Source organism: Staurois parvus, unplaced genomic scaffold (assembly GCF_062004578.1).
Source record: "Staurois parvus isolate SC_StPar_1 unplaced genomic scaffold, SC_StPar_1.0 ptg000187l, whole genome shotgun sequence".
NCBI classification, from domain to species: Eukaryota; Metazoa; Chordata; class Amphibia; order Anura; family Ranidae; genus Staurois; species Staurois parvus.
Window position 1 is genome coordinate 7,501,845 of NW_028317983.1, and position 27,272 is coordinate 7,529,116.

General features: G+C 41.3%; 1 protein-coding gene across 3 annotated transcripts in view; it reads left to right on the forward strand.

The window, feature by feature from the left end:
* Window positions 1-27,272, forward strand: part of LOC149462058 (collagen alpha-1(XIV) chain-like) — a 266,392-nt gene that overhangs the window by 43,311 nt on the left and 195,809 nt on the right. For all 3 annotated transcript variants that reach the window (XM_089677540.1, XM_089677541.1, XM_089677542.1), the window contains exon 2: window positions 945-1,060. In XM_089677540.1, the coding sequence (XP_089533666.1) occupies window positions 973-1,060 (88 nt within the window). In that variant the 5' untranslated portion in view covers window positions 945-972. The remainder of the gene's footprint in view (window positions 1-944; window positions 1,061-27,272) is intronic.

Sequence of the window (27,272 nt, forward strand, 5' to 3'; positions counted from 1 at the left end):
GGAATGCCGTGTAGTATTTTTGTTGAGGCATTCTGGATGTCCGGAATGCCATGAAATCTGTGTCCTGTTGAAGCATTTTTTAATTTTGGAAACAGCCAAAAGTCACAGGGTGCTAAGTCAGTAAAATTAGGTATTTGGTCAAGTTTCAAAATGGATTTCTGGGCCAGGAACTCATGAACACCATATGCAGGAGCATTGTCGTGGTGGAGAATCCACTTTTCAGGCCTGTCTTTTCCTCCGATTTTCGGAACCTTTTCATTTTCCACATTTGCATCTGTTCTGCGTTTTTGGTTGCTCATTTCTTGTGTCATCGTGGACATCATCCTGCCCCTCCTTTAACTGCCTATGCCATTCAACACTTGATTTCTTCATGGAATGTCACCATAAGCCTGTTGTAACAGAGCTGAAGTTTCACACGTACTTTTCCCAATTTTCATGCAAAATTTGATGTTACTCCACTGCTCCAGATTCCTGTCACTCATTTTATACTAACTACGCAATGCACACACCTGTTATTTCTTCTGCTACTCCGTAAAGAATCAACTGGTCTGTGACCTAGGCAAGTGCAAGTTAGAATGTGCCAGAACACGCTTGAGAGAGAAACGCTATGTGACTCACCAACATAGTGCTACACAGGGGCGGACTGACAACTCATGGGGCCCCCGGGCAATATGGGATCATGGGGCCCCTGTGTCCTTGCCCAGACTCAAAAAAGCCTATGAAAAAGGTACCAGGGGCATCTCATGGGGCCCCCTACTGACCCTGGGCCCTCGGGCAGTGCCCGAGTTTTCAAATGGTCAGTCCACCCCTGGTGCTACACCATGGGCATTCCGGGATTTAAATTGCCACATACACTTTAATAGTAATAAAAGTCATTCTTCCTGTCGCTTTTATAAGTGAATTAATTTTTTCTAATGCAAGAAATGTTATTTTTATAATTGCAGAAGAGCTAACTGAAAACCATTGGGCAAAATGAAGGGACAACACAACGTACACACCATGATCGTTCTGTCGCTATTAGCGGTCACGGTTTTCTTCTCCAGTCTGGGGCAGAGTCAAGGTAAAAATCCTTAGAAAAAATATCCAGTTTCTCTTTCCACTTTATCTGGTGTGCAGATGAAATCTATTCGATTAGCAGATTGAGATGTAGGACAATTTGTTTCTGAAGTATGATAAGCATGTATATAAGCTATGACTCTTCATCTTCATTCACCTTTGGTATTTGCAGTTATAAGTCCTCTTTTTTTTATTACAATCCAATGCAGAGGAAAAAAGCTGTGTTGCACATAGCAGCCAATGAGGTGTTAGTCTTTTTTAGCCTGAAACTAATTTTTTGAATGTGATAAACTGTTTTCTTTTTGTTGGTTTTATAAATCAGGCTCATTGTAGATTTAAAGGCCAACTTCACCCAAAACTGATAGCTCAGTGGTTGCTGGCAAGATGAGTGATGTGCTAATCACTTAGAAGTGAGATAATCCACCAGGATTCCCATTCCTGCAAAACTGCTGCAGGCAGTACAAAGCCAAGTGATGGTGTCACATTCCGTTGATGGAGGCCCAGATAAACTAAGATTGACAGTTGTTGAGGAATGCAAATTGTCACTCATAACATCTTATTTTGACACATCACATGTCAAATAAACGATTTTGTTGCAGTGCATATCGTTTATTTGGTGCAAACTACAATGGGTAATTGTCTTGTGCCATCATTCTGTTGGTACCCTACTGCAAACCTCCACTACTCCAAATATTGACAAATTCATGTAGTGATGACCCCTAAAGAAGCCTCTGGAAATATTCTGGGTCCCCCTTACGTCTTCAGAGGCTGCCTGCCCTGTTTCCAGTCCCATTAGTGCACCAACAAACTCACGCTCCAGTTTGGAGGTCTTTTAAAGGTTTATTGCAGGTCTCAGCCAAAAATGCAGGGAGGAGGGTTTAGGGTGTAGGATACCCAGGCACATGAAAAATCCTAGTAGTAGTAGTAGTAGTAGGCCCCCTGATAGCAGCTTTAAAAATATACTAATGGAGAGAGAAACAGCCTATGAGAGCAGTCACAGTCCTTGAGTAGCACCTCATGGCATCTGACCCTCAATGAGTACTTAAATACCCGGAGTTACAGGCAAAATGTCCTGCTCACAATGTCCAGGGGTAGCATCTTCCGAGCTCCGTTGCAACACTCTTCAGAGGAGGTTTCCCTCCCCAGCCCAGTTTCAACAGGTAACTTTTCTCAGGCCCCCAGAATATGGACCTGCTGAGGAGCACACGTTTCCTCTCAGGAGGAAGCCCCAGAGGAGAAAGACTCTGATGAGCTTCTCCCAAAAATGTATCTTCTCAACAGCCATGCCTTCTAGGTCAGCCTTCCATGGATTGGCTAGGTGCCAATAAACATTAGTAACTTCAGTGATTATCCTCCCACTCTATTCCTGGAACATTCTTCCAACAGCAGGCAGGAGTAATCAACCGCCTGGTTTAGAGGGAACCTGATGAGACCTAAAAGATAGATTGCAGCTCAGATGGCTACAGCTCAGCCATAACACTAAATTTAACCAGCCCAGGGCTACACTAATTTTTGGACCATTATTTATTTGGCACAAGTTATAAGAATGTTTGTGCGAAGAGTTAAACTAGGGTTTTTTTTTATACAATTACCACACTAGTCATATCTTTCATTATAAACCTTTCAAATTGAACTATAATTTGGCACAACCAAATAAAAAACTTTTTAGTTTGGCAAAAATTTGGCACACTAACAATAATTTATCTGGCTCAGAGTCTCTGTAATTTAGAAAAGAATACACATTTGGTGGCAGAAAAGTAACATCCATTCTTACAGAACACAAAACATCTCACCAATTGAATTTTTGAAAGATATCGTATTGGACCCACCAGTGTCTGGGCAAAAAAAAAGAATTATCAGTATTGTGTGAAGTTGGCCTCTAAGTTGTATGCAATTGTATTTTCTGTCATAAAAAATGATATTGTCAGTGAAAGACTTGACCTACTATTTATTTTTTTCTATTGTTTTTTTTTTTTTATGAACAGGCTTATTTATTGTTGGTTGTGATTGTGTTCCTGCTCTTCATTACAGTTTGTATTTCAGGTGTGGTAAAAATTTGTAATCATATGTATATGTTTTTTGAGAAATTCCTGTGAAACACTGGGGTTCAGTTATCACTGTATGGTGCTAGTGAGGACCGGCAAACAAACAGCAAAGTTAGAGAAAGCTCAAGCCAAGCCTGATCCACCTGAACCCTACTCAGATGTTACCAGTCACACCCACAATGGAACCAAACCACACCCTGCTTTTGAGAGCCGTATGCCCAACTACCCCCCTGTTTGAGGGTTTTTTTATGTCAAAGGACTTATTTAGGGTTCTTACACATGGACTATATTAGACAACGCCTTTTCTGGCTCTTTCCTGCACCCAGAGAGACATATATGCCTTGTACAGCCCACCATTCAAGAGACTGGCTGTATGTGACTGTGCTCTTGTGTGTGACTGATCTTTCTTTGCATGAACGTTTGCCTATACATGTGCATCTGATGGTTTTCCTTTGTATGAATACATTTTTAGCATTTAAGAAAGCATTCGTGTTTACAAAAGAACGGCAAATGCAGCTCCCAGGGCAAGGGAAATCACAATGAGATTCATGCTTAGTGTCTGTGTGCAAGAACCCTTAAAAGGAACCTGGATATAATGATGGGAGCCACCATTGTTGACTTGTTGAAGGTGTTGGCTTCATTGTTACCCTTGCTTCATTACCTGGTGAGTGACTATCCGAGATCAAGTATATGCTCATTGGGTGTCCTGACACTTCACTGGCTGCATACTTGTTTTGGATAGGTGACATGCTTAGTAGACCAAAGATATGGATAAGGAAACAAACAATTCCCAGACTCAACTGCCTCAACTGCAGATTCAACTTCTCATGGCTGAGACCCGGTGCTCTGGCTGGAGAGTCTCCACATTTAAATGACAAAGTCCAAGCAAGTTCAAACTTCAAGCTACTCTGTGAGATCCATATGATTCAAATTTTTATTGGTTACATTCTAAAACACAACTTGTGTCAGGCGAATGCATTTCAACTGTGACAGCCTTCCTCATAGCACTATGAGGAAGACTGTCACAGCCGAAACGCGTTATAATATTTCCATTTTATGGAACTCATCGATGAACTTACTTAGGATATGGATAACTTGTATCCTCAAAGCAGATCAGAAGTAGTTGGTCCCCCATTTCTGACCTGACTGGTTCTCTTTAAAAGCATGCAGATTGGAGCTTTTTCAGAAGAGTAGAGAAGGGTTGCATTCTTTGTCAGATTTGTATTCCTGTTTGGGTCTCCACTGGTGATTATAATGTCTGTAACAGGAAATGAAATCTTCCCAATAAATCTTGATGGAGGTTCTAACTCTCCCCATGCTATTTAAAGGGTAATTACACTTTAGTGCAGGAGTGTCAAACTGTTGGCCCTCCAGCTGTTGCCAAACTACAAGTTCCATGATGCCTCTGCCTTTGGCAGTCAAGCTTGTAATTGTCAGCCTTGCAATGCCTCATGGGACTTGTAGTTTGGCAACAGCTGGAGGGCTGCCAGTTTGACACCCTTTCTTTAGTGAGAAAAAAAATAGCAAATAAAAAAAAATATAACATAGCATGAACAATTGCTACAGCCATACTGTATTTAATGTTCATAAAAATTACTTTTCCTCTTTAATCTGCAGCCACTGTAATTTTCTGTAAAATGCAATGCAATCTGACAACCTTGAGGTGTTCCGTACACCATCAGAACACCTCCAAAAATGTCATTTTCTGCTTGTATAATTGGCTCACTGATTTTCCTAGAAGTCTACACTAAGATACAATTCAGATTCTAGGCATCCCCTGTAATAGAAATGTAAGATACAATCCCTGAAACATTCCTCATTAGAACACAGAAAGTGTATCAGCTGACTATAATGAACCAGACCCCCCCCACTCTTTCCATTCAGAATGAGGTTGTGATCAGTCGGGTGAAGCAAAGAGCTATTTCTACAGAGCAACAAAAGGTTGGAATCTGCTACAACGTGTGTAAAAATCCCTGCAATGTACATTGATCGCCCAGAGGAAAAATTGTTTGCTTTTCAACAAAAGTGGAGTTTCTCTTTAAAATAAAAGCTGTGGTTGGAGTAGCACTTTAAATCCCTAGTCTTCTATTTCTTTCTGTTTATAATGGCTTCCTTCTTTAATATTTTATTGTAAACCAGATTTACAAAGCATGAAAACCATCTAGGGTATTTGGAGGCGCTTTCAAAGCTACTGTATATACATTACAGTACATTAAAATAAAAGGAATGCAAGGTTGGTGTTCCTATTAAAAAAAAATCAGCCTGAATTGAAAAGACTGTCCTCTACCATCATGCTATAGAGAAGGACTCTTGTTCTTTATGTGGAAGCAGAGGTCTCTCTGCGGAGGTCCGGTGGACATACATTCCCCCCCCGCTGAGTCAGACCTTTGCTGACCGGAGGGCTCTAACTCTGATTCAGCAGGGTGCGTGCCAATCCTCTATAGAGAGATGACTCTTTCCATACAGTATACTGAGCTAGGGTCTTATTCTGCAGCTGCTGGCAGGCGAAAAGCTTTTCTACTCAGGTTGTGGCTGCTTTCCAAAGAAATCAAGCTGTAAGACTTTTGTTTTAATGCATCTGAAATGTATAAAGTTGATTTAAACCAAAAAATTCAATTGGGATTTATCCTTAATGCAGCATCCAGTTGTAATTAAACCCCAGTGTGATCGGTTCACTGTATGTGGTACACAATGCTATTCGTTTATTGGCTAGCTAAACATAAAATGTATATTTTGTGAATAATGTTAATACAATGTTGAATCAGCCCATTTATTTTCCAGATTTATACTGCATGTTACTTTGGCAATTTTCTTTTTTATTTTGTTTTCTAATTTGACATCATGAATATTCTTATGTATTTATTCCTAACAGACAAAACTGCAGATGGTTACTACTTGTGAGCAGTGTGCTACATAGCAGCCAATCAGATTATAGTTTCCTGCAGTCTTGCAGTGATAAATGAGTTCTGATTGGCTCATGAGGTATTTCACATTAACCGCTTAAACTAAAATGATTTTCCCTCATTGAATAAACCGGCTTGTCTTTAGAAGTCTTATGATTGCAGGACATAACATCTTGAAGGGTTCTCGATGATCTAGTGCTACAAAGTGTAACAAGTCTCCTTTGTCATAAGCGGCTTTGTCAACAAACAAGAACTGACTTATAGGGCCACTCCACCAAAAACTGATATATGAATCGCTATTTTGAGAGTCTCGCTCAAAAGGCTGAGCCCAAAAGAAATGGGACTTTCATTGCTGCTTACTCCTGAAAATGCTGGTAGCCTGAATCTAAAATTGGGTGCAGCGCTAGATATATATTACACACAATGAAAAGTGTCAAATGCAATGATTAAATGAATAAATAAAACATATGAAAATATCCAAGAAAATATATAAAGTGACTAGTGGTGTGCAACAAGGTGGTACTTGAATAATAAACCAGAAAGGGATTAAGTGATGACGTAAACTTTGTCACTAAAAAGTGACCACTGGTGCTAAATAAAGTGCCAATAATAATGGTTAAATGTCCATAAAGCGATAAATGGAAGATCCAGTGATGATCTTCAATTCCTGGTGATCAATAGCATCTATCCAATGGTATAGTGATGTGCCCGGTAATATAAGAATTGCGCACTCACCAGATGCGCAATCAAATCACACATTTAGCGATATGCACTCTCAGTAGGTCAGCTTGAGGTCCCTTTAAGGGTATGTGTGGTCTGGTGTGGAGTTCCCTCACTGCTTCCTCTGCTGTCAGCAATACCTCTGCCGTCCTTCTAATGCAGATCTGTGGGTTGTTAAAGCTCACAAAGAGCCCAAAAAAAGGGAGGCCATAGCATGATACTGCTTAATGGGAAGCATTTATTCCAAAAATTGCAGATACAAAGAACAAATTCACTGACCATGTGTAAGAATCCAAGATGGCTGCCGGGACCCACGTGGTGCCAGCGGTGTGATGTCACGATGTTGCAGCTCCTTTCTGACGCGTTTCGTGCTATTGCACATAATCATAGGGGGTGTGCCTCTAGTAGTAGCTAGTAGCTTGGTTATCTTTAGAGTGATATTAAACTCTCATTTTCTTAAAGCGGAGTTCCAAAAGGGGAAGTTCCACGTTAAAGATTGGTCCCCCGCTCCCTATTAAGAATTGGCACCTTTGGGGAGTGGGGGGGGGGAACAGGTATCAGAATTTGACAGGTACCCGCTCCCACTTCCGTTGCGATCGCCTAGGCAATCGGAAACGGAAGTTGTCCTCCTACCCTCCCACCCCAAAGTCTTGTGGGACACGTGATAGGTCCCAGAAGATGACAAGGCCATTGAGGATGCGCAGCGCTACTCACGCATGCGTAGTGGGCACCCGGCTGTGAAGCCAAAAGCTGTCACAGCCGGGTGCCCACACTGAAGATGCCACGCGGGATTGTGGGACAGGTAAGTGGCTGTTTTTTAAAAGTCAGCAGCTACAGTTTTTGTATCTGCTGACTTTTATTTTTTTACAGAGTGAGTGGAACTCCGCTTTAACCACTTACAGCAGCTGATTTAATCATTTACTGAGTACGCTGCTTATTTTACTTTTAATCCTTGCCTGTGTTCCAGTTTAAGTTGGTGTCATGACCACTATCCCGGGTTTCCTGTTTCAGGGTGGCTCCTTTCTATTGCAGCATCCTATGGAGCAACCCGTGCATGCAAGGACTAGAGTTGTGTCTCCCTATACTGTGTGCATCAATAGAAACACACAACCCTGTACCCTAGGATGGCAAGGCACTCCACTCATCCTCCCTCCTCCTCCTCTCTTCTCCAAGCTAACAGGCTGTCTCCAGAGTGCACTCTCCACTTTTTCCTGTGGAGACTGGAAGTTCAGGGAAGCAGCATTTAGAAAACAAGAGCCAGCAGCATTGGCAGTTGTAAATTGAAAGTGCTGGGGTAAGTGGAATTGTAATATTACTGTAACAACCTCCAGGTTAGCCAGATAGGCTGGGGTTGTTTTTTTTTCTTTTTAGGCTGAGTAGAAGCCTGGGATCAGTCAGCCTGTGAGTGAGTCAGGAGTTCACCTCAGGACAGGTTAGGGAACTTCTGAAGGTCAGAGCTTCTGTAGCCCTCCCACCTCTTTAGGAACTTGGGAGCTCCCTGGAGGAGGGATAGAGGAGGGGAGGAGGCTCAGATCTGCATGTCTGAGGGAGATTGGCCAATCCCCTGGCAGGAGGCTGGGCATGGTGACCAAAGCAACCCTTAAAAGTGGCAGAGCCTGTGCAACAGAGTCAGTGAGTGTTGGGTGGAAAATGGACAGAGAGGAATTGGAGTTTGGGGCCTACCTGTAGGCAGGATTCTGGAAGGGAGGACATCCTCTGTTCCATCGTCTCCTTGGGAAGATGGCCTGTGAAGCAGGGAAAGAACCAGCACAGCTAAAGGCTGAACCCCAGCCTGAAGGCAGCAACCAACCCACCAAGCTAGCACAGAAAAACAGAGTGAGTACTCCTACATCCCCTGGACCAAATAAGGGGAGAGGGTAGTCAGGTGCAATACCCAACTAGTCTTCATCTGGAACTGGTCTCAATTTACAGTTCTTTGACCCTCTTGCCCAGGGTATACCCTCAGGCAGCTGGGTGAAGAGGATGATTCATCAAAGAGCTTTGGATGCCCTTAGAGGAGAGACTATTTTTGTCCACATTTTTGTACATAGTTGCAGCAATTTTTGTGAACTCCACAGAGAAAACAACACTTTCAGTTGTATTGATCTCCTCGGTCCACTGCAGTTCACACTGGTTCTTATTGATGACCTCCAAAATGACATGGAGGTTGGCAGGAGGAACCTGTGCTGTGGGGGCTTAATACAGCCGCTGTCATAGGTACTGGCCAAGAATGTAGACTATGCCTGTCCTTTCCACCCCACCTCCCCTCCTCCATTCATAGAAGCTGTACTATAGCTTCCAGCAACAAAACGTAGTCTGTGAATGAAGGATCGGCAGATTAATTAAATGGTTCATCTCCTGCAGGAATATTGGCAGCCATACTTGAGTATTTGCCGTCTCTATATTATGTTGGAAATTTTTTTTTTCAGTATACATGAAAGGGTGCAAATGATCACTTTTTTTAATTCAACTTGCTGCATCAATATTCAATATACAGAACTGACAGATCATTGCCGAAGGAATTCATTTCCATGCCAAGCATTGGGTGCCACAAGGCTTATCAGCAGGAACAAAAGAGATCTTATTTTTTCTCAGGGCTGTATGGGGTTGGGATGGAAGAAGTGCCAAAGAACACAAGCCTTGGGGTCCTGATGATGAACAAAGCATATCCTAATACTTCTCATTCTGCAAATAATAGAAGTTTACATAGACTGATATTTGGTGAGCTTTGTTCCTGTATACATTTATATATAAAATATATATTAGATGATATTTGCTCCTCATGTTAGATTTATCTAATGTTAACACTGCCAAAACAAATACAGTACATTATAAGAAAAGAATAATCTATCTATCTATCTATCTATCTATCTATCTATCTATTTGCTCTCTCTCTCTCTCTCTCTCTCTCTCTCTCTCTCTCTCTCTCTCTCTCTCTCTCTCTCTCTCTCTCTCTCTCTCTCTCTATCTGTTCTATCTATCTATCTATCTATCTATCTATCTATCTATCTATCTATCCTATTCTATCTATTCATTCTATCTTGCTAAATGTATCTTTAAGGACTTTATTGCAGTGTTTCCCCAACCTTTTTTCAGTCAAGACATCCTTTAAAATTAAGGACAGGCTAGGGGCACCCCATTCTAAAATGTAAAATGTCTGTTCTCTCTCTCTCTCTCTATCTATCTGTTCTATCTATCTATCTATCTATCTGTTCTGCCCCCCCCCCCTCTCTCTCTCTCTCTCTCTCTCTCTCTCTCTCTCTCTCTCTCTCGGTTCTGTCTATCATCTATCTATCTATCTATCTATCTATCTATCTATCTATCTATCTATCTGTTCTATCTATCTATCTATCTATCTATCTATCTATCTATCTATCTATCTATCTATCTATCCACCTATCTATCTGTTCTATCTACCTATCTATCTGTTCTATCTATCTATCTATCTATCTATCTATCTATCTATCTATCTATCTATCTATCTATCTGTTCTATCTATCTATCTATCTATCTATCTATCTATCTATCTATCTATCTATCTATCTATCTATCTATCTATCTATCCTATTCTATCTATTCATTCTATCTTGCTAAATGTATTTTTAAGGACTTTATTGCAGTGTTTCCCAACCTTTTTTCAGTCAAGACACCCTTTAAAATTAAGGACAGGCTAGGGGCACCCCATTCTAAAATGTAAAAGCTATTCTAATAATTCTATATAACGCAGCAACATCATTACATGTAGAACACCCAAGTTAGAAGTGATTTATTCTTCCAAAGCAAATACACTTTTGCACACTGGTACTGACTAGTATTCCAATATTTTTCTTCTCCCTCACTTTTTCTTCATCACTGAGCTAATTTGACCCCAGCACTGATGGAGAGGAGCAGGGGAGGGGCAAACAAGGATGCTGTGAAGGCAATCGACATCCTCCTTATCAACTGATAATGTTATTGGTTGCCAGGAAGCCAGTGGCTAGAAGGTCGTAAAGGTGCACAATGAAAACCTGTGGCTTTGTATAACTAAAAGGCAGGATTGTTCCACCCGCTGGCTTGTATACAAGTTTTGGGCAATAGCTGCCAAGGCACCCCTGAAAAAACCTCAAGGTACCCCAGTTGAAAAAGGCTGCTTTACTGGTACCCCAAGGAATACAACATGGTTCTTAAAACCATGAAATTGTTATCAAATCAAATAGTTTTAAAACAATTTAAAAATATTAGTATCAAAAATACCAAATGCTTTATCCTCAATAGATCATATAGAACCCCACTTGTAATGTTGAATCAATACAATGTATACAGAAGAGGTTCCAAAGCAATTGCAGATCTAAGAGCTACATGGGGAGTTCCACTATCTCCTTCCTCAACATGTTTCACGGATAGCCGCTTCTTCAGGAGATAGGAGGATCACAAAAAATAAATCTAAATATATACTAATGTAGCACTACCCCCTTAAGTGTTGCTGAGTTATTTTCGGGCTCCCTGCCACTCTGAAAGGCCAACCCCTGCTGTCACCACCGTACACTTCTGGTCAAAGTAAACTCTCTCAATATTAGCAGAAAATAGACACACACAAGTTAGAGTACACTGATACTTTGTGTATATTAGAGTTCAGTATCAGCACAGTAAAGTAGCACAAAGCTATAGGTGTGTAAATAATAACAGTTATTACTCTTAGTAACTTTAGGCAAAGGCCAACACATACAGCAAAAATCTCAGTCAGTTCTCGACATCCTGCAAATCAGAATTTAACCAAGGGTCTCAACACTGAGATGTTTCTGTCCTCAGTGAGTGAAGGAGAAACTACTAAGGAATTCGGCTAACTCACTTTGAACTCTTTCGTTAGGAATCCTAATGTACCTTTAACTGCAGTGGAAGATTGTCTGCGCGCTTGTTGGGGCCCAGTTGGTGCATTACAAAAATTCAGATCACCTTTGTTGCAACAGGTGGAAGTCCCTCAAAAGGATTTTTGCAAGCACAGACACTATCTCTTTAAGTGGTATTTAACTTGGGCAGTACCCCTTTAAGGCACAAGATGGGATGCAGGTTTTAGGGAAGAGGTTTAAGGGGGTGAGCAGAAGCGCTTATTGACAGGGGACTAATTCCTCTCTAGAATGCAGTAGCATATGGCAACAATGACAAGTGTCCCTTGATGGATGTAAACCAATTGCAGAGGAAACAGTAGTGTGGCTTGGCCCGCAGAGAGCGGACACTGTAGCAGGATCTGGTGACTGGATTGTGCTGGAGATGTGTTTGCTAATAGGCCAGGTGAACTAGATAGAGAATGGCTGAATCAATAGAATGTCAGTGACAACTTAATTGGCTGCAGATTGGGACTCTCTCACCCTATCTGTGGCATCATCCCAGTCACTGTAGATGGGGGCCATCCTGCAGTTCCTTCTGTAGAGTTCAAAAGTTGCTGTAGCACTCCAGGTCACCAACCAATGGGGTAGTTCTCCAGATTATTTGACTATTATTTATTTTATAATTATTTTATTTATTACAGGTACTTATATAGCACCATCAATTTACGCAGCGCTTTACATATATATATTGTACATTCACATCAGTCCCTAACCCTCCAGGGGTGTACAATGTATGTCAGAGGTTGGCGATTCCTCCCTCTTTCTCCACCTTCTTACTGTGCGGCCTGGTCCTGTCCACACAGCTTTCTCCTCACACCTTCCTTCCAGCTCTCTCCCAGCTCACTTCCTGCCTCTGTTCCAGACCTCTATACCCTTGTCTAATAGAGATGAGAGGAGCTGTTCTGTAGTTCTAAAACGCTTTCTGTTCTAGAGTGACAACACTACCCATCCATAGATTGAGTCAAGTGAGTATTGTCATCCTAGGACAGAAAGTGGGTTACTGGCAGGATCACCAGGTGAAAAAAAAATGATTAAAAATAAAAGAAAAAGAATGCAGCCACCACATCAAAGGACTGGAAAGCTGCAATAGTTTACATCTGTATTCTTGGGTTTAGATACACTTTGACTTATCACTGCTTTTGTCATTAGAATGTCGTACCTCCTCCCTTTATTTTAGAGACAGACCATGCTTCAATTGCAATGCTTTGCAAAATATATATACAGTCGTACTTCAGTTTACAAACGCCTCGTAATTGTTGGTTTACGAACGAAAATCCATTGAAAATAATTCCTCGGTTTAACATTTTTGACAAATTTTTTTTCGCAATACGAATCAAGTTTCCCCAGGATGCAAGGTGGGGAGCTGAGCTTCGTGTGATTTATGTAGAGTTGAAGTGTGCTGTACCAAGTTTGAAAAGTTTGCCATGTTTTAAAAGTTGAAGTAGGATGTTTGAAATGTTATTGCTTGATTAATCATGTCCCTGTACAGTATTTATGCCTTTAAAGTGCACTTTATAAAGAGTTTTGAGCAGATAAAGGACTTTTTTTTAAAAAAATTTCTGACCTCTGGAACAGATTACCGTATATACTCGAGTATAAGCCGACCCGAATATAAGCCGAGGTACCTAATTTTACCACAAAAAACTGGGAAAAACTATTGACTCGAGTATAAGCCGAAGGTGGGAACACCAGTGGGAAGAATCGTGCCTCATCATTGGTGTCAGTGGGAGGAATAGTGCCCCATCATTGCTATCAGTGGGAGGAATAGTGCCCCATCATTGGTATCAGTGGGAGGAATAGTGCCCCATCATTGGTGTCAGTGGGAGGAATAGTGCCCCATCATTGGTGTCAGTGGGAGGAATAGCGCCCCATCATTGGTGTCAGTGGGAGGAATAGTGCCCCATCATTAGTATCAGTGGGGGGAATAGCACCCCATTATTGGTGTCAGTGGAATAGTGCCCCATCTTTGGTGTCAGTGGAAGGAATAGTGTCCCATCATTGGTGTCAGTGGGAGGAATAGTGTCCCAACATTGGTGTCAGTGGGAGGAATGGTATCCCATCATTGGTGTCAGTGGGGGGGGTGGAGGAATAGTGCCCCATCGTTGGTGTCAGTGGGGGGGAGGAAAAGTGCCCCATCATTGGTGTCAGTGGGGGGGAGGAATAGTATCCCATGATTGGTGTCAGTGGGGGGTGGAATAGTGCTCCATGATTGGTGTCAGTGGGGGGTGGAATAGTGCCCCATCATTGGTGTCAGTGGGGGGGGGGGGGAATAGTGCCCAATCGTTGGTGTCAGTGGGGGGGAGGAAAAGTGCCCCATCGTTGGTGTCAGTGGGAGGAATAATGCCCCATCATTGGTATCAGTGACACCAATGATGGGGCACTATTCCTCCCACTGACACTTGCTGACCCCTGTTCCAGTACGGTGCTGCTGCAGCCAGCATATGTGGTTGCAGCAGCACCTAAGCAGGGCACACTTACCTGCATCTCCTTCACTCGATTTTCACGGGGCCGCTCAGCTCCGCTTCCTCGCCGGTGATTGGCCGCCTGTGTGCCTTTCCTGAACTACAGTTCTGGCGGCCAATCACCGGTGAGAAGGCGGAGCCGAGCAGCCGTGCGAACATCCAGTGGACGAACCGAGTGAAGGAGCAGCCGCGCTTTCTGGACCGGATCGCCGTGGGACTGGAGCCAGGTAAGAGACAGCAGCCCCTGCCCACCCCTGTACTTAGTTTCCCTTCTGTTGGAAGGGGGGGGGAGCCATCTGCAGACGTTGACTCGAGTATAAGCCGAGGGGGCCGTTTTTCAGCACAAAAAATGTGCTGAAAAACTCGGCTTATACTCGAGTATATATGGTAATTGGTTTTCAATGCATTCCTATGGGAAACCGCATTTCGGTTTATGAATTTTTTGCAATACGTCCCAGAGAACGCATTAAATTCATAAATCGAGGTACAAACAAATAATCCTAACCAAGGAGATATATATATATATACACACATAATATATACATTTATAGGGGAATACGGAAGGCAGATTTAAAGATTTAAAAAGGACACGTTTCCACAAGCCCCAACCCCCCTTTTAAAGTGAGCCAGCCCAGAAATGTTTTAAAAATACCATTTTATTGCCTTGTTAAAAGCTGTGGAGTTGTAGAATACATAGACTTAATATTTACATTGGGCGAGGCCTTGTTTTCTTGCTGCCAAAAAACTCAAGGTTCTTTAATATGTGGAGCTTTGTGTAAGTCTCCGGATTTCAACATATGGAACAGAAATATTTAGAAAAACACTTAACACAAGGGAAAGGCCATCGCTCACCCTCCAGCTACTGCTGAGTTTGGGAAAGGCAAGGGATTGGCAGGAAGCCTCGGGATAATTTGATTGTCACAAGATGACTGTAGCTCTGGGTGGTCATTCCTGGAAAGCTGCATCACTCCGATGTGAATGTTGTTATTTAAAGAAGTGCAATGACGATTTTATTGTATCTGAAATTGGGTTGGGTGCTACGATTTACTGCAATGTTTACATTTGTACACCACTGTAAACTATTGAAAACATTAAAGAACTCCACATAAAACTTTACAAAGAAACGCAACTGTTGAGCGAGGAAGGGTTTGCTCATTTGTTACGGTGCCTTTGACCTCGGTAGGGAGATTTTTTGTGTGTTTTTTGTTTATATACTGTATATATATATATTTTTTTTTTTTTTTTTTTATTTCAATATTAATAATTTTTTCAACTATTTTATCTTCTATATATATATTTTTTTATTTTTTCCCTTTGTTTTTTGTTATATAAGGATTGTGCCATTGTTTCATGTAGTGCAGCATTTTTTCACTTCACAATAAGATTTCCACCATCCTACAGTCATCCTGTGTCATTCAGTGCTTCACCTCATTTGTGTCGATGGAGGAACCTGTTAGTTTTTCTTTTTTTAAAGTGATATTAAAATCTTGTTTTTTTTTTAAATAACAAACATGTTATACTTACCTGCTCTGTATGGTGGTTTTGCACTGGATCCTCCTCTTCTGGTCCCCTGTTGGCGCTCCACTCTCCTCCTTTCTGTCGGGTGCCCCCATTGCAAGCAACTTGCTATGGGGGCTTCCCAGCAGACTGTTCCCAAGCAGCTGCTCCGTGTGTCTGTTCACACACGGAGTCGCGGCTTGGCCCCACCCCCTCTCCTCAGTGGCTGCCTGGCTGTGATTGACAGCAGTGAGAGCCAATGGCTCCCGCTTGCTGTCTCAGCCAATGAGGAGGCAGAGACCCAGGACAGCCATGGCTTGTGAGCACATCGCTGGATCGCGATGGGGCTCAGGTAGGTATTGAGGGGGCTGGGGGCAGTGCTCTCCTCTTTTTGGGTTCCCCACCAGCGCTCCTGGCGGTTCCTTCCTGCTGAGTGCCACCAGAGCAAGCATCTTGCTATGGGGGCACCATTAGTATGTCCATTCACACACAGAGCTGTGGCGTGGCCACACGGCCTCCCTCTCCTGATTGGCTCACTGGCTGTGATTGACAGCAACAGGAGCCGATGGCTGCTGCTGCTGTCTTAGCCAGTCAGGAGTGAGAGTCCCCTGAAGAGCCAAAGCTCTTGTAGACATTGCTGGATCGAGAGGGGGCTCAGGTAAGTATAAGGGGGGGGGGGGGGCTGAGGGGTTTTTTCACCTTCATGCATAGAATGCATGAAGATAAAAAGACCTTGAGCCTTTACAACCACTTTAAGTTCAGCCACCTGGGCAAAAAAAAGAACTAAAAGTGTATGGCCAGTTATAGGCTGTGAAAATATTAAATGAGACTACTAGAGGTCACTGATATTACAACCCCGTTATAAATCAGTGCTCCCTAGAGCCTCAATAAAAATTACCTTTGCCACATTTGATATTTATCCCAGCATGGCCTATTATAAAAAATCAGTTGTTAAAAAAAAAAGGGAAAGGAATGGATAGCAAAATTAAAATGTGAATGAAATACGCCAACTCATTTAACTACTATTATATTTTTACTGTTATAATATTTTCATTTACTGTCTTGAGTAGGCACCTAGGTAAGGAAACTGCAGACTGTTCTCTACAGCATCCCAGAGGGCTGAAAGTGATTGGAAAGCTACATTATTTTTTAAATTAAAATAACAAACATGTTATACATTCCTGCTCTGGTATTGCACAGAGCTGGGCCGAACCTCCTCTTCTGGTGTCCCCTGCTAGCAGCGTCTACACCTCCTTTTCTCCAAGGAGCTATGGGGGCACTCGTGCAGACATGCTCCTGAGTCGGGCTGTGTATGTCCATAGACACACACGGCTCAGTTTGGCCCTGCTTCCTCCTTACATAATTTGAGCCAATGGCTACTGCTGTTCTCAGTAAAGACGGTGAATGCAGGAGGAGAGCAGAGCCAGGCTGCCAGCAGGGACAGTGGATGGATCAAGAGTGGTGTCAGGTGTTTATCTAGGAGAGGGGGAGGCACAGAAATTGAAAGTTTTTTTACTTTAACGCAGAAAATGCATTAGGGCTCTTTCACACTGGCGTTAAATTTTAAAGCATCCTTGAAGTGCATTAACACACCTATAGCATTAATGAGCATTTTGAATGTGTTGTATAGGCGTCAAGCAACACTCCTCAAACACCCTGCAAGCTGCTTTTTTTTTTTTGTTTACAAGGCTAAAATGGGAAATTATCACTTTTGATGGTTTGCAAATGCAACATTAACGCACTGTGAATGCCATAGACATAGACGCATTTACAGTACCTTTAAGGTGCAGTTGTGGTGCGTTTCATTTGAAGTGAACGAAGGCAGTTGCAAAGTGTCAATGCCTGCCAAACCCTGCAGGCGGCGTTATTTTTGCCTCGCTGTAACACAGTGTAAACTCCTCCATCCACTCCCTATTGTAGCAATTTTGAGTAGCGTTGATAGGCAGTCAGGAAGCAGTAAAAATGGAACCCAGTTGCCTATTTTCAATGACTGTGTGAAAGAACCACTAAAGCTTGTTGTTTTAGTTTTTTTTAAATAACAAACATCTCTATACTTACCTGCTCTGTGCAGTGGTTTTGCACAGAGCAGTCCCGATCCTCTTCTTTTTGTGTCCCTGCTGGTGTTCCTGGCTCCTCCCCCTTTGAGCAGTGCTGCTCACCATAGGGGCACCACTGTGTGCTCATCTATAAGACACGTAGAGCAGCGGCGCAGGCTTTCCCCCTTCTCTTTCCCCAATGGGCTCCTGCTGATGTCTCAGCCAATGAGGAGGAAGAGTCCCCAGACAGCAGAGGCTGTCAAGAACGTTGCTGGATCGGAGGGGGATCAGGTAAGGATTGGGTGGTGCTGCACACAAAAGGATTTTTTACCTTCACGCATAGAATACATACAGGTATGAAGGTAAAAAACCTGCTGCCTTTAGAACCACTTGAACAAAAAATGCCAAAAGACCATATGAGGTGGCACCTCAATACTGTTGGATTTACCTACACTTTCATTCCCGAGGAGACAATGGTGAGCAGGAAAATTAAAGAGGGTCCATCTCCTTAATGGGGCCACCGATAACATTAGAACAGTGGTTCTAACCCCTCACCACGCTATCCTAATCTAAAAAACATTGCCTTTACTTATACAGACGTACCTCGGTTTACAAATTTAATGCATTCTGTGGGACATTCTGTATTTTGAAAAATTTGTAAACCGAAACACAGTTTCCCATAGGAATGCATTGAAAACCAATTAATCCGTTCTGGAGGTCAGAAAAAAGTTAAAAAAAGTATTTTATCTGTTCAAAACTCTTTATAAAGTGCACTTTAAAGGCATAAATACTGTACAGGGACATGATTAAAAAACAAATTGTAAATGCATTGAAAACCAATTAATCCGTTCCGCAGGTGAGAAAATCAGAAAAAAGTAAAAAAAAAGTCTTATCTGTTCAAAACTCTTTATAAAGTGCATGGGGCCAGTGCTATAAACGCTTCGTATTTCGAAAATAATTCGTAAAAAGAGGCATTATTTTCAATGGATTTTCATTTGTAAATCAAAAATTACGTTAACCGAGGCGTTTGAAAACCAAAGTATGCCTGTACTATAACTGGAGTTATCCATGCCTTGTTTTAGAGCCATCTGAATGAAACAGCATGCAGGGAGTTGCAGGTCATCTGTCAGCACCGGCTGTCAGTCGCTGCTCTAGGGGACGCACTATTCTTTAAATTCAGGAGTCTTTGCCAAAATCCCATTTTCAGTAGGTGTTTTAAGGTGAGCGAACAGCATCGGGAATCCTCATGAGTTGTTATTATTACAATTAATAAATCACAGAAATCTTGGCTGCGGTTGGTAAGTCCCGTACAGGCAGGTTTTATGAATAGGAAAATGAAGATGTTACCCAGCAGGGAGAAGTATGGACTTTACAACAATGTCTTTGAGATTTGGGGATTTTTTTCTAATAGGGATTTACAGTAAGCCACGCAGGCAGATACACAATGATGTATGAAGATGTGCTACATGTAACATTTCTGCCAATTAACATCCTTTATTTATTTTCAAAGAATAGTTGTAAAAATGATAGTTATGCAAATACAAAATGCAAAAACTATACAGTATAGTTGCTGTAGGCAACAAGAAATGTTTCTGGTTTTGGCACACTATTCATGTATTGGAAGAATATCGGCAATTCTTCAGAAATTATTTTTGTTATATTCATTTTCTTTTTTTTATAATTTTCTCTACTTCTCTTTATTTCCCACCACGTCTTGTAATTTATTTCCATTCTTTATTTTCATTGCTCATCTGTTCCCTTCTCTTTACTATCCTGCTTATTAGTTTCCTTTTACTTCCCTTCCTACTGCTTTCCCTTGCTCTCTCTTGCCTGCCCCCTCATACCACACATATTTTTCTCCCATTTTTTACCTCTCCTTCTTCTTTCTCTTTACATATCTTACCTTACAGTTCTTTTCTTTTTTCTTTTTTTTTCATTTTCTTTCCTATGCTTTCCTTCCTTCAGCTCCTGTCTCCTTCCTTTTGCCTAACAATCCCAAAAATGTCATATATATATATATATATATATATATATATATATATATATATATATATAAAATTATTATTATTAATATGATACAGTATTTATATAGCGCTAAAAGGTTTGCTCAGCGCAGTACATTATAGTGGGGGACAGTACATGAGACAATACAGTAACAAAACAAAACACGAGGGGGTCAAGGGCCCTGCTCTTTCGAGCTTACAATCTAGGAGGGAGGGGATAGTGGTACAGGAGGAAGTGGCTGTGGGGGATGGAGTGGTGGGAGGAGTGGAGGAGATCGGCTGTTAGGTGAGGGCGGGGTAGGCTTCCCTGAAGAGATGGGTTTTCAGGGTGCGCCTAAAGGTGAGGAGGGTAGGTGACAGTCTGATGGATTGGGGTAGTGAGTTCCAGAGGATGGGGGAAGTCCTGGAGAAGACCTGCAGTCGCGTGTGGGAGGTGGAGACCAGGGAGCTAGAAAGTAGGAGGTCTTGTGAAGAGCGAAGAGTACGGGTTGGGTGGTATTTGGCTATCAGGTCGGTGAGGTAGTTTGGGGCAGCATTATGAATGGCTTTGTATGTTAATGTTAGTAGTTTGAATTTGATGCGTTGGGCAATCGGGAGCCAGTGGAGGGAATGACAGAGGGGGGTGGCAGAAGCGGAGCGGTTGGTAAGGTGGATGAGTCTGGCCGCTGAGTTCAGGATAGACTGAAGCGGGGATAGTCTGCGATGAGGTAGGCCGGTGAGAAGGGAGTTGCAGTAGTCCAGATGTGAGATAATAAGGGAGTGAACGAGTTGTTTAGTAGTGTCTGGGGTAAGGAACGGACGTATTTTGGAGATGTTGAATATGAGAATATTCCAAGCAGGTTTGTCCCACACACACATTATATTCAGCAAGGCAGTAAACAAACATGGTCTCAGTGCATGAGAGTTTTGCACAGAAAGCCCAGATCATGAACAAAACAAAAAATCAGTTCATCCAGGCCATTAGGTTCAAGTCAGTTTTTGACAGAGTGGCCCCTAATGGATTCTGCAAAGCAATCTTTTTTAGTTTTCTGTCAGCACTCAGCCTTTTCTCACTACAGTAGATTCTCAAAGCATCAGTCAGCTCACATATATAGAGTCATGTGGACCCAGGAGTAGAAGCTTTACCCCACCCAAAGATTCACAAAGAATCTGGGCCTAAGGACCCAGAAAAGGATTTAATAAAATTCAGAATAAAACGTTTGTTTTCTCCACTTCAATCTCTGGAGCCCCCTACTAAGTTTAAGTGAGAACCCTAGGTGACAGATATACACCGTCAACAGTTGTGCCAGCCAGTGCCTTGCATACCTTCCCCCTTTGTCTCAGGACTGTGGGAAGGAGCACATTTTACCAACATACAGTGGAGACGTGATAGTTCATCAACATTTGCTTGCTGGTTCCCTGGACTGTGCTCTACATAAAATGTAAGGTCTTGGAGAGCCAGAAAGCATCTTGTGACCCTTGCGTTGTTTCTTTTGTTTTGAGCCATCCACTCTAGTGGAAAATGGTCTTCGGTCATTCAGAATTGTCTGCCCAAATAGTAATAACCCAAAAACTCCAGTGACAATAGATTCAAGTCAGTTTCTGACTAACAGGATGGCCCCTTATGGGTTCTGCAAAAAAACAGGCAACACTTGTAGTTTTCAGTCTTCTGTCAGCACTCAGCCTTTTCACACTACAGCAGATTCTCAAAGCATCAGTCAGCTCACATATAAAAAGTTATTTGGACCCAGGGGTGAAAGCTTTATCCCACCCAAAGATTCACAAAGCATCTGAGCCTGGAGGACAAGAATAGGGCTTTATAAAATTCAGAATAAAAAAGGCTTGATTGTGCGCGCTTTAATAACATAAATATATTTAATAATACAATATATATTTATATACAGTATCTCACAGAAGTGAGTACACCCATCACATTTTTGTAAATATTTTATTATTCTAACATGATAATGACCCCAAACACACCTCCAAAACGACCACTGCCTTGCTAAAGAAGCTGAGGGTAAAGGAGATGGACTGGCCAAGCATGTCTCCAGACCTAAACCCTATAGAGCATCTGTGGGGCATCCTCAAACGGAAGGTGGGGAAGCTCAAGGTCTCCAACATCCACCAGCTCCGTGATGTCATCATGGAGGAGTGGAAGAGGACTCCAGTGGCAACCTGTGAGGCTCTGGTGAACTCCATGCCCAAGAGGGTTAAGGCAGTGCTGGAAAATAATGGTGGCCACACAAAATATTGACACTTTGGGCCCAATTTGGACATTTTCACTTAGGGGTGTACTCACTTTTGTTGCCAGCGGTTTAGACATTAATGGCTGTGTGTTGAGTTATTTTGAGGGGACAGCAAATTTACATGTTATACAAGCTGTACACTGACTACGTCACATTGTAGCAAAGTGTCATTTCTTCAGTGTTGTCACATGAAAAGATATAATAAAATATTTACAAAAATGTGAGGGGTGTGCTCACTTCTGTAAGATACTGTATATATATTTACATAATCAATTGTTAGAAAAATGTATTACTAATTTTTTTTTTAACTCGTGTTTATTAAGAATATGCAAATAAACAAACACCAATGTAAATTTGCAAAATGGGAAGTTGAGTGAACAAAGGCTGGGGACATCGAGCCAGATCAGTTTAATACAACATTACTAGTATATTGTCGATTTAGACAGAAGTACCGCAACAAAGAAAGAGAAATTAGAAATGTGCATATCCTCGAACAATGCAGGAGCATTCCTGCCAATTGGAACTACAAACAGGTATAACCCTGCAGAAGTGGTAAAGTTTATACATGATCTGTCACCCAACAAAGTATATAGATCTGGGAGTGAGGTGGTGGCCATAAAGTATACTACATGTGGAACATCAAGGTCCAAGACTGTCCTGTTTAGTTGGAATCTGAGATCAAGGACAGCACAGAGTCACTAATATCCTGAGTATCTAGCCATGGCTCCCATACTTTATAGAACTTCTGCGGACATTCCTTGGCCTCATATGTTAGTTTATAAAGAAGTGAAGCCTGATTAGTTCATTTTTTTCATAGCCCAAGATGCAAGACCTCTGTACAGATCCAGTATAAGACTGGATCGTTTTCCTAGCATAATAAAATACCAAGTACAGGGGCGGACTGACAACTCATGGGGCCCCCAGGCAATAGGAGATCATGTGGCCCCTGTGTCCTTGCCCAAACTCAAAAAAGCCTATGAAAAAGGTACCAGGGGCATCTCATGCGGCCCCCTACTGACCCCGGGCCCTCGGGTAGTGCCTGAGTTTCCAAATGGTCAGTCCGCCCCTGACCAAGTATTACTCATCATTAGTATATGTTATTTTGTTTCATTGTACAAGCGTATAGATTCCTATATTTCCAAGCAAACTGTTCATTCTTTTGTATCAGAAGTCATTTGCAAATGTAATACTTCTTCCCACTCACAGGTTTGTAGGATATGTCCAGTGCTTGCTCTGTCATTCCAATGTCTTTTCAAGTTGTTAAGTGTCATGGACGCCATGTCACTGCAATGTGTATTCAGAATATGTTCCACAGAGTAGCTGGAAGGCCATCTGGACAGTCACACTTCAAGTCAGGACAAGACTAGAAATACCATTCTTTCATCTTGAAAGCTAAACGCGCCGATGTGTGTAAAATGCTGAGGGGATCAACGCTGTGGACGCAACTATATATGTCAACAAATGTATCAATCTTACCTGAAACAGACACTATGCACTTGATAATCCATGCTGTAATCTATTAGGTTCAAATACAACATTCTGATCATTTCTTTATTTAATATTTTATAATTGTTGCAGTTTTACAGTGTTGTTTGTCTTATTTTTATTGCAAATTTTTAATAATGTGTCTTTTTATTTAATTAAAAAAAAAATTATTTCCTTGTATAATAGTTATTTTTTTTATTAATTTCAGTCTTTGTTTTATTTCACTTTTTTATGATGTTATTTTTTTATTTATTATTTATTTTTGTTGGCTTTATATTTTTTTTATAATTTTTTTTTTGCCTTATTTTATTTATATTTTACGATAAGAAAATAGCTTTTGCTCCACAGAAACTAAGTGAACTCTGATATAAAGGCTTTAAGTGCAGGTTGGTGACTCTACAGTATTCCAAGTTATGTTTATGTGTAGATATTTATGTTAGCTGTGTGTTTTATGTGCCATTCATGCAGTTTTGTTACATAACTAAAAACCTATATAGATATACGGTAAATATAAATGTATTTAAACGAAAATCAAAAGTTACATTTTAATTGTCCAATTTAAATTAAAACACAAAAGATTATTATTATTATTTCTAATAATATTTTCAATATTATTATATTTCCCTGCCTATATTATTTGATAAGTTTAAAATTGACTTACAAAATTTTAAGATTGATGATTGGATTATGAATGTTTCACACACATGTTCCTACCTAGGAAATTTTTGCATCATTTTGCAACTACATTAGTTATGTTAGACTGCTGGCACATATTCTGTAGTACAATTTATACATACAGCTGTAGTATCCATTGTGTCTTCAAAATATGTCTTTGTTCAGAGGGGTGAATGTGGTCAATGTGATGTTCAATGGGTTTTTCTTTGTTGGTGATGGTGATAATATTTCTTGTGTTGTTATACCATGAGTTCTGTTGTGTTTTTTTCATGTTACACTTGTAGTTTTTATTTATGTACATAGGAATATAAGTATGTTAGAAATATGAAAAAAAAACATCTTTATAAATATTATAACAATGGGCATAAATGAAGTTTTAACCATTATTACAGAATTGGTTCATACTTACCATCCTGTTTCTTGCATTGTGATAAAGGGTCAGTCCACTCAAAAACAGCACTAACTGGAGTTAGATGAGCTGGACTATCCACTGGTTTACCAAATCAATGGGAAACCCCAGCAATGAGTTTTCTGCATTGCTATTTTCAGTTCTTCCACCATGGAATGGAGTTTTACTTCTTATATGCAAAGAAATGAAAAGAGTTAGCAGGCTTTATATCAGCTGTTGGGTATAGCTGGGAACACAAGTGTAGTGATCTGACCACAACATCTACCTTGAATTTAAACCACCTTTCTTTTAGGGTTTAAATAATTAGTAAAATAATTATTTTGCTTTGGTGCAGCTACTACAAGATGCTAAGGTAACTGTGGCACATTCCATAATCCCATCCTGTGGTGGTGGGCAAATCCATATTACTGCCCATGGTTTTGAAATGGGATTCCCAACAAGCTCATTAAGGTATGGTGGTCAAGTGTCCACCAAATTTTGAGCATATAGTGTATCTTACCGCTGGGTTGCTAGAGAACGTTAGTATTGCACCAGGTGATCAATCCTGCCAGAATTCACTCAAAAATGTAGACAATCAATTGTAGGAGTGTGAACCCTTAACAATTCCAATATGCAGGTATTCTTTATTACATGTAATCCTTTGTAGATTGCAAATTCCACATGCAGCGGCTGTACAGTTTGTTTGATCTTGCAAGTGGAAATGGAAACTATGCAGATTCATTAACGCATGCCATAGTCAGCCTTGCAGCTATTAATAATGGATTTTTTCCCCCAGCAATTCCTACCACCTTACACATGTACTAAAATGTACTAGGAACTAAATGTTAAAGCCAAGTTCCCTATTCTGCTGATGTCTTAGTGTTGCTCATCATTCCTGTTGTATCTTGTTGGAGTTAAAATGTGCACAGTCAAACTTGAAAAACAAAATTCTTGTATGTTTTATAAGATCAGGTATTGTTAATTGGCAAACTGAATTTATACCAGGAAAGGTAGAACCTAGCATCTAAGTAAGATGATATTATCATACGTGTTTTTAATGAGCTAGAGGTAACTTCAGCAAACTGTACCAGATCAGAAGTGAACTTGACCCTGGACCACCTGTTCTGGTTCTGGGCATGGTTCAATTAACCAGTACCAGGCATGGTTTGGAGAACTCATATCACATCTGGGCATTATCCTTTTATGAACTTGTCTGCGCCTCTTGAAATAATTTGTAGACACTTTGATTTTTTTCTTTATATCATTTTTTTGTGCTTTTTGGCTTTTAATACATTCCAAGAGGAGCACTTTGTGTTGTCCTGTGATGTGATACAAAGCTGTCCTCTGCATATAGCAAAATGTGGAAGTTAAATAGGAGCTGGGTGGTATTCCAAGGTAACTGGAATAAACCACCCTCCCATTTTATACCCTATAAGGCATGGGCCATCTTAATACATTGTAAATATACACACAAAAAAAAGCAGGGAGCAAAGAAAGAAAAAAACATACAGTAAATATATCAGAAGCATTGGCAAACAAATAGCTCAAAGTGACACTGTAGTTCCTTTAAAGTATCTAAATTGTAGGCTTGAAAGTACAGTATGCACCTTAAAGTGATCCCTACACATTGCACATACCTCCCCATTGCTCTACTGGGGTTCTGTTCAGCCACTAGGAACAAAACGAGAAAACCATGTGTAAACTTACTGTAGACTCTGACTTGGAGCTTATACATGGCTAAGGACCAGGGGCGGACTTACCATTCGAGCACTCGGGCACTGCCCGAGGTCCCGGAGTCAGTAGGGGGCCCCATGAGATGCCCCTGGTAACTTTCATTGGCTTTTTCATAGGCTTTTTTGGGTGTGGGCAAGGACACAGGGGCCCCATGATCCACTATTGCCCGGGGGCCCCATGAGTTGTCAGTCCGCCTCTGCTAAGGACCCCCATGTGAGAGTGCTGGCTTTCTATGTAGCCAATTGCCAGACACCAGTAAGTGAGTCTCATGCTCATCCATGGATGGTACATGGAAGTACCTCTCTCCCAGTACCTGAAGGAATTTTAAAGTGACTGCATGATCTCTAAATGCATTGGGAACACCTGATACAGTTGCAAGAAAAAGTATGTGAACCCCTTGGGATTATGTGGAGTTTTGCATGAATTGGGCATATAATGTGCTCTGAACGTCATCTAAGTCACAACAATAGAAGGACACAGTCTGCTGAACATAATACTACACAAACAATAGATGTTGCCATGGTTTAATTGCACATAACATGTAAACATTCACAGCGCAGGGAGGAAAAAGTATGTGAACCTTTGGACTTAATAACTGGTTGACCCTCCTTTGGCAGCAATAACCTCAACCAAACGTTTCCTGTAGTTGCAGATCAAACCTGCACAATGATCTGGAGTCATTTTGGACCACTCCTCTTCACAAAACTGTTTCAGTGTAGCAATATTCTTGGGATGTCTGGTGTGAATCGCTCTCTTAAGGTCATGCCACAGCATTTCAATCAGGTTGAGGTCAGGACTCTGACTGGGCCACACCAGAAGGTGTATTCTGTGCTGTTGCAGCCATTGTTTTGTTGAATGACTTGTATGCTTTGTGTCATTGTCCTGTTGCATCACCCATCCTCTGCGGAGCTTCAGTTTGCGGACAGATGGTCGTACGTTTTCCTGCAAAATGTCTTGATAAACTCTGGAATTAATTTTCCCATCAATGACAACAATCCGTCCAGGCCCTGAGGCAGCAAAGCAGCTCCAAACCGTGATGCTCCCTCCGCCATGTTTTACAGTGGGGATGAGGTTTTGATGTTGGTGTGCTGGGCCTTTTTTTCTCCACACAGTGTTGTGTGTTCTTCCCAAACAACTCAATCTTGGTTTCATCTGTCCACAGTATATTTTGCCAG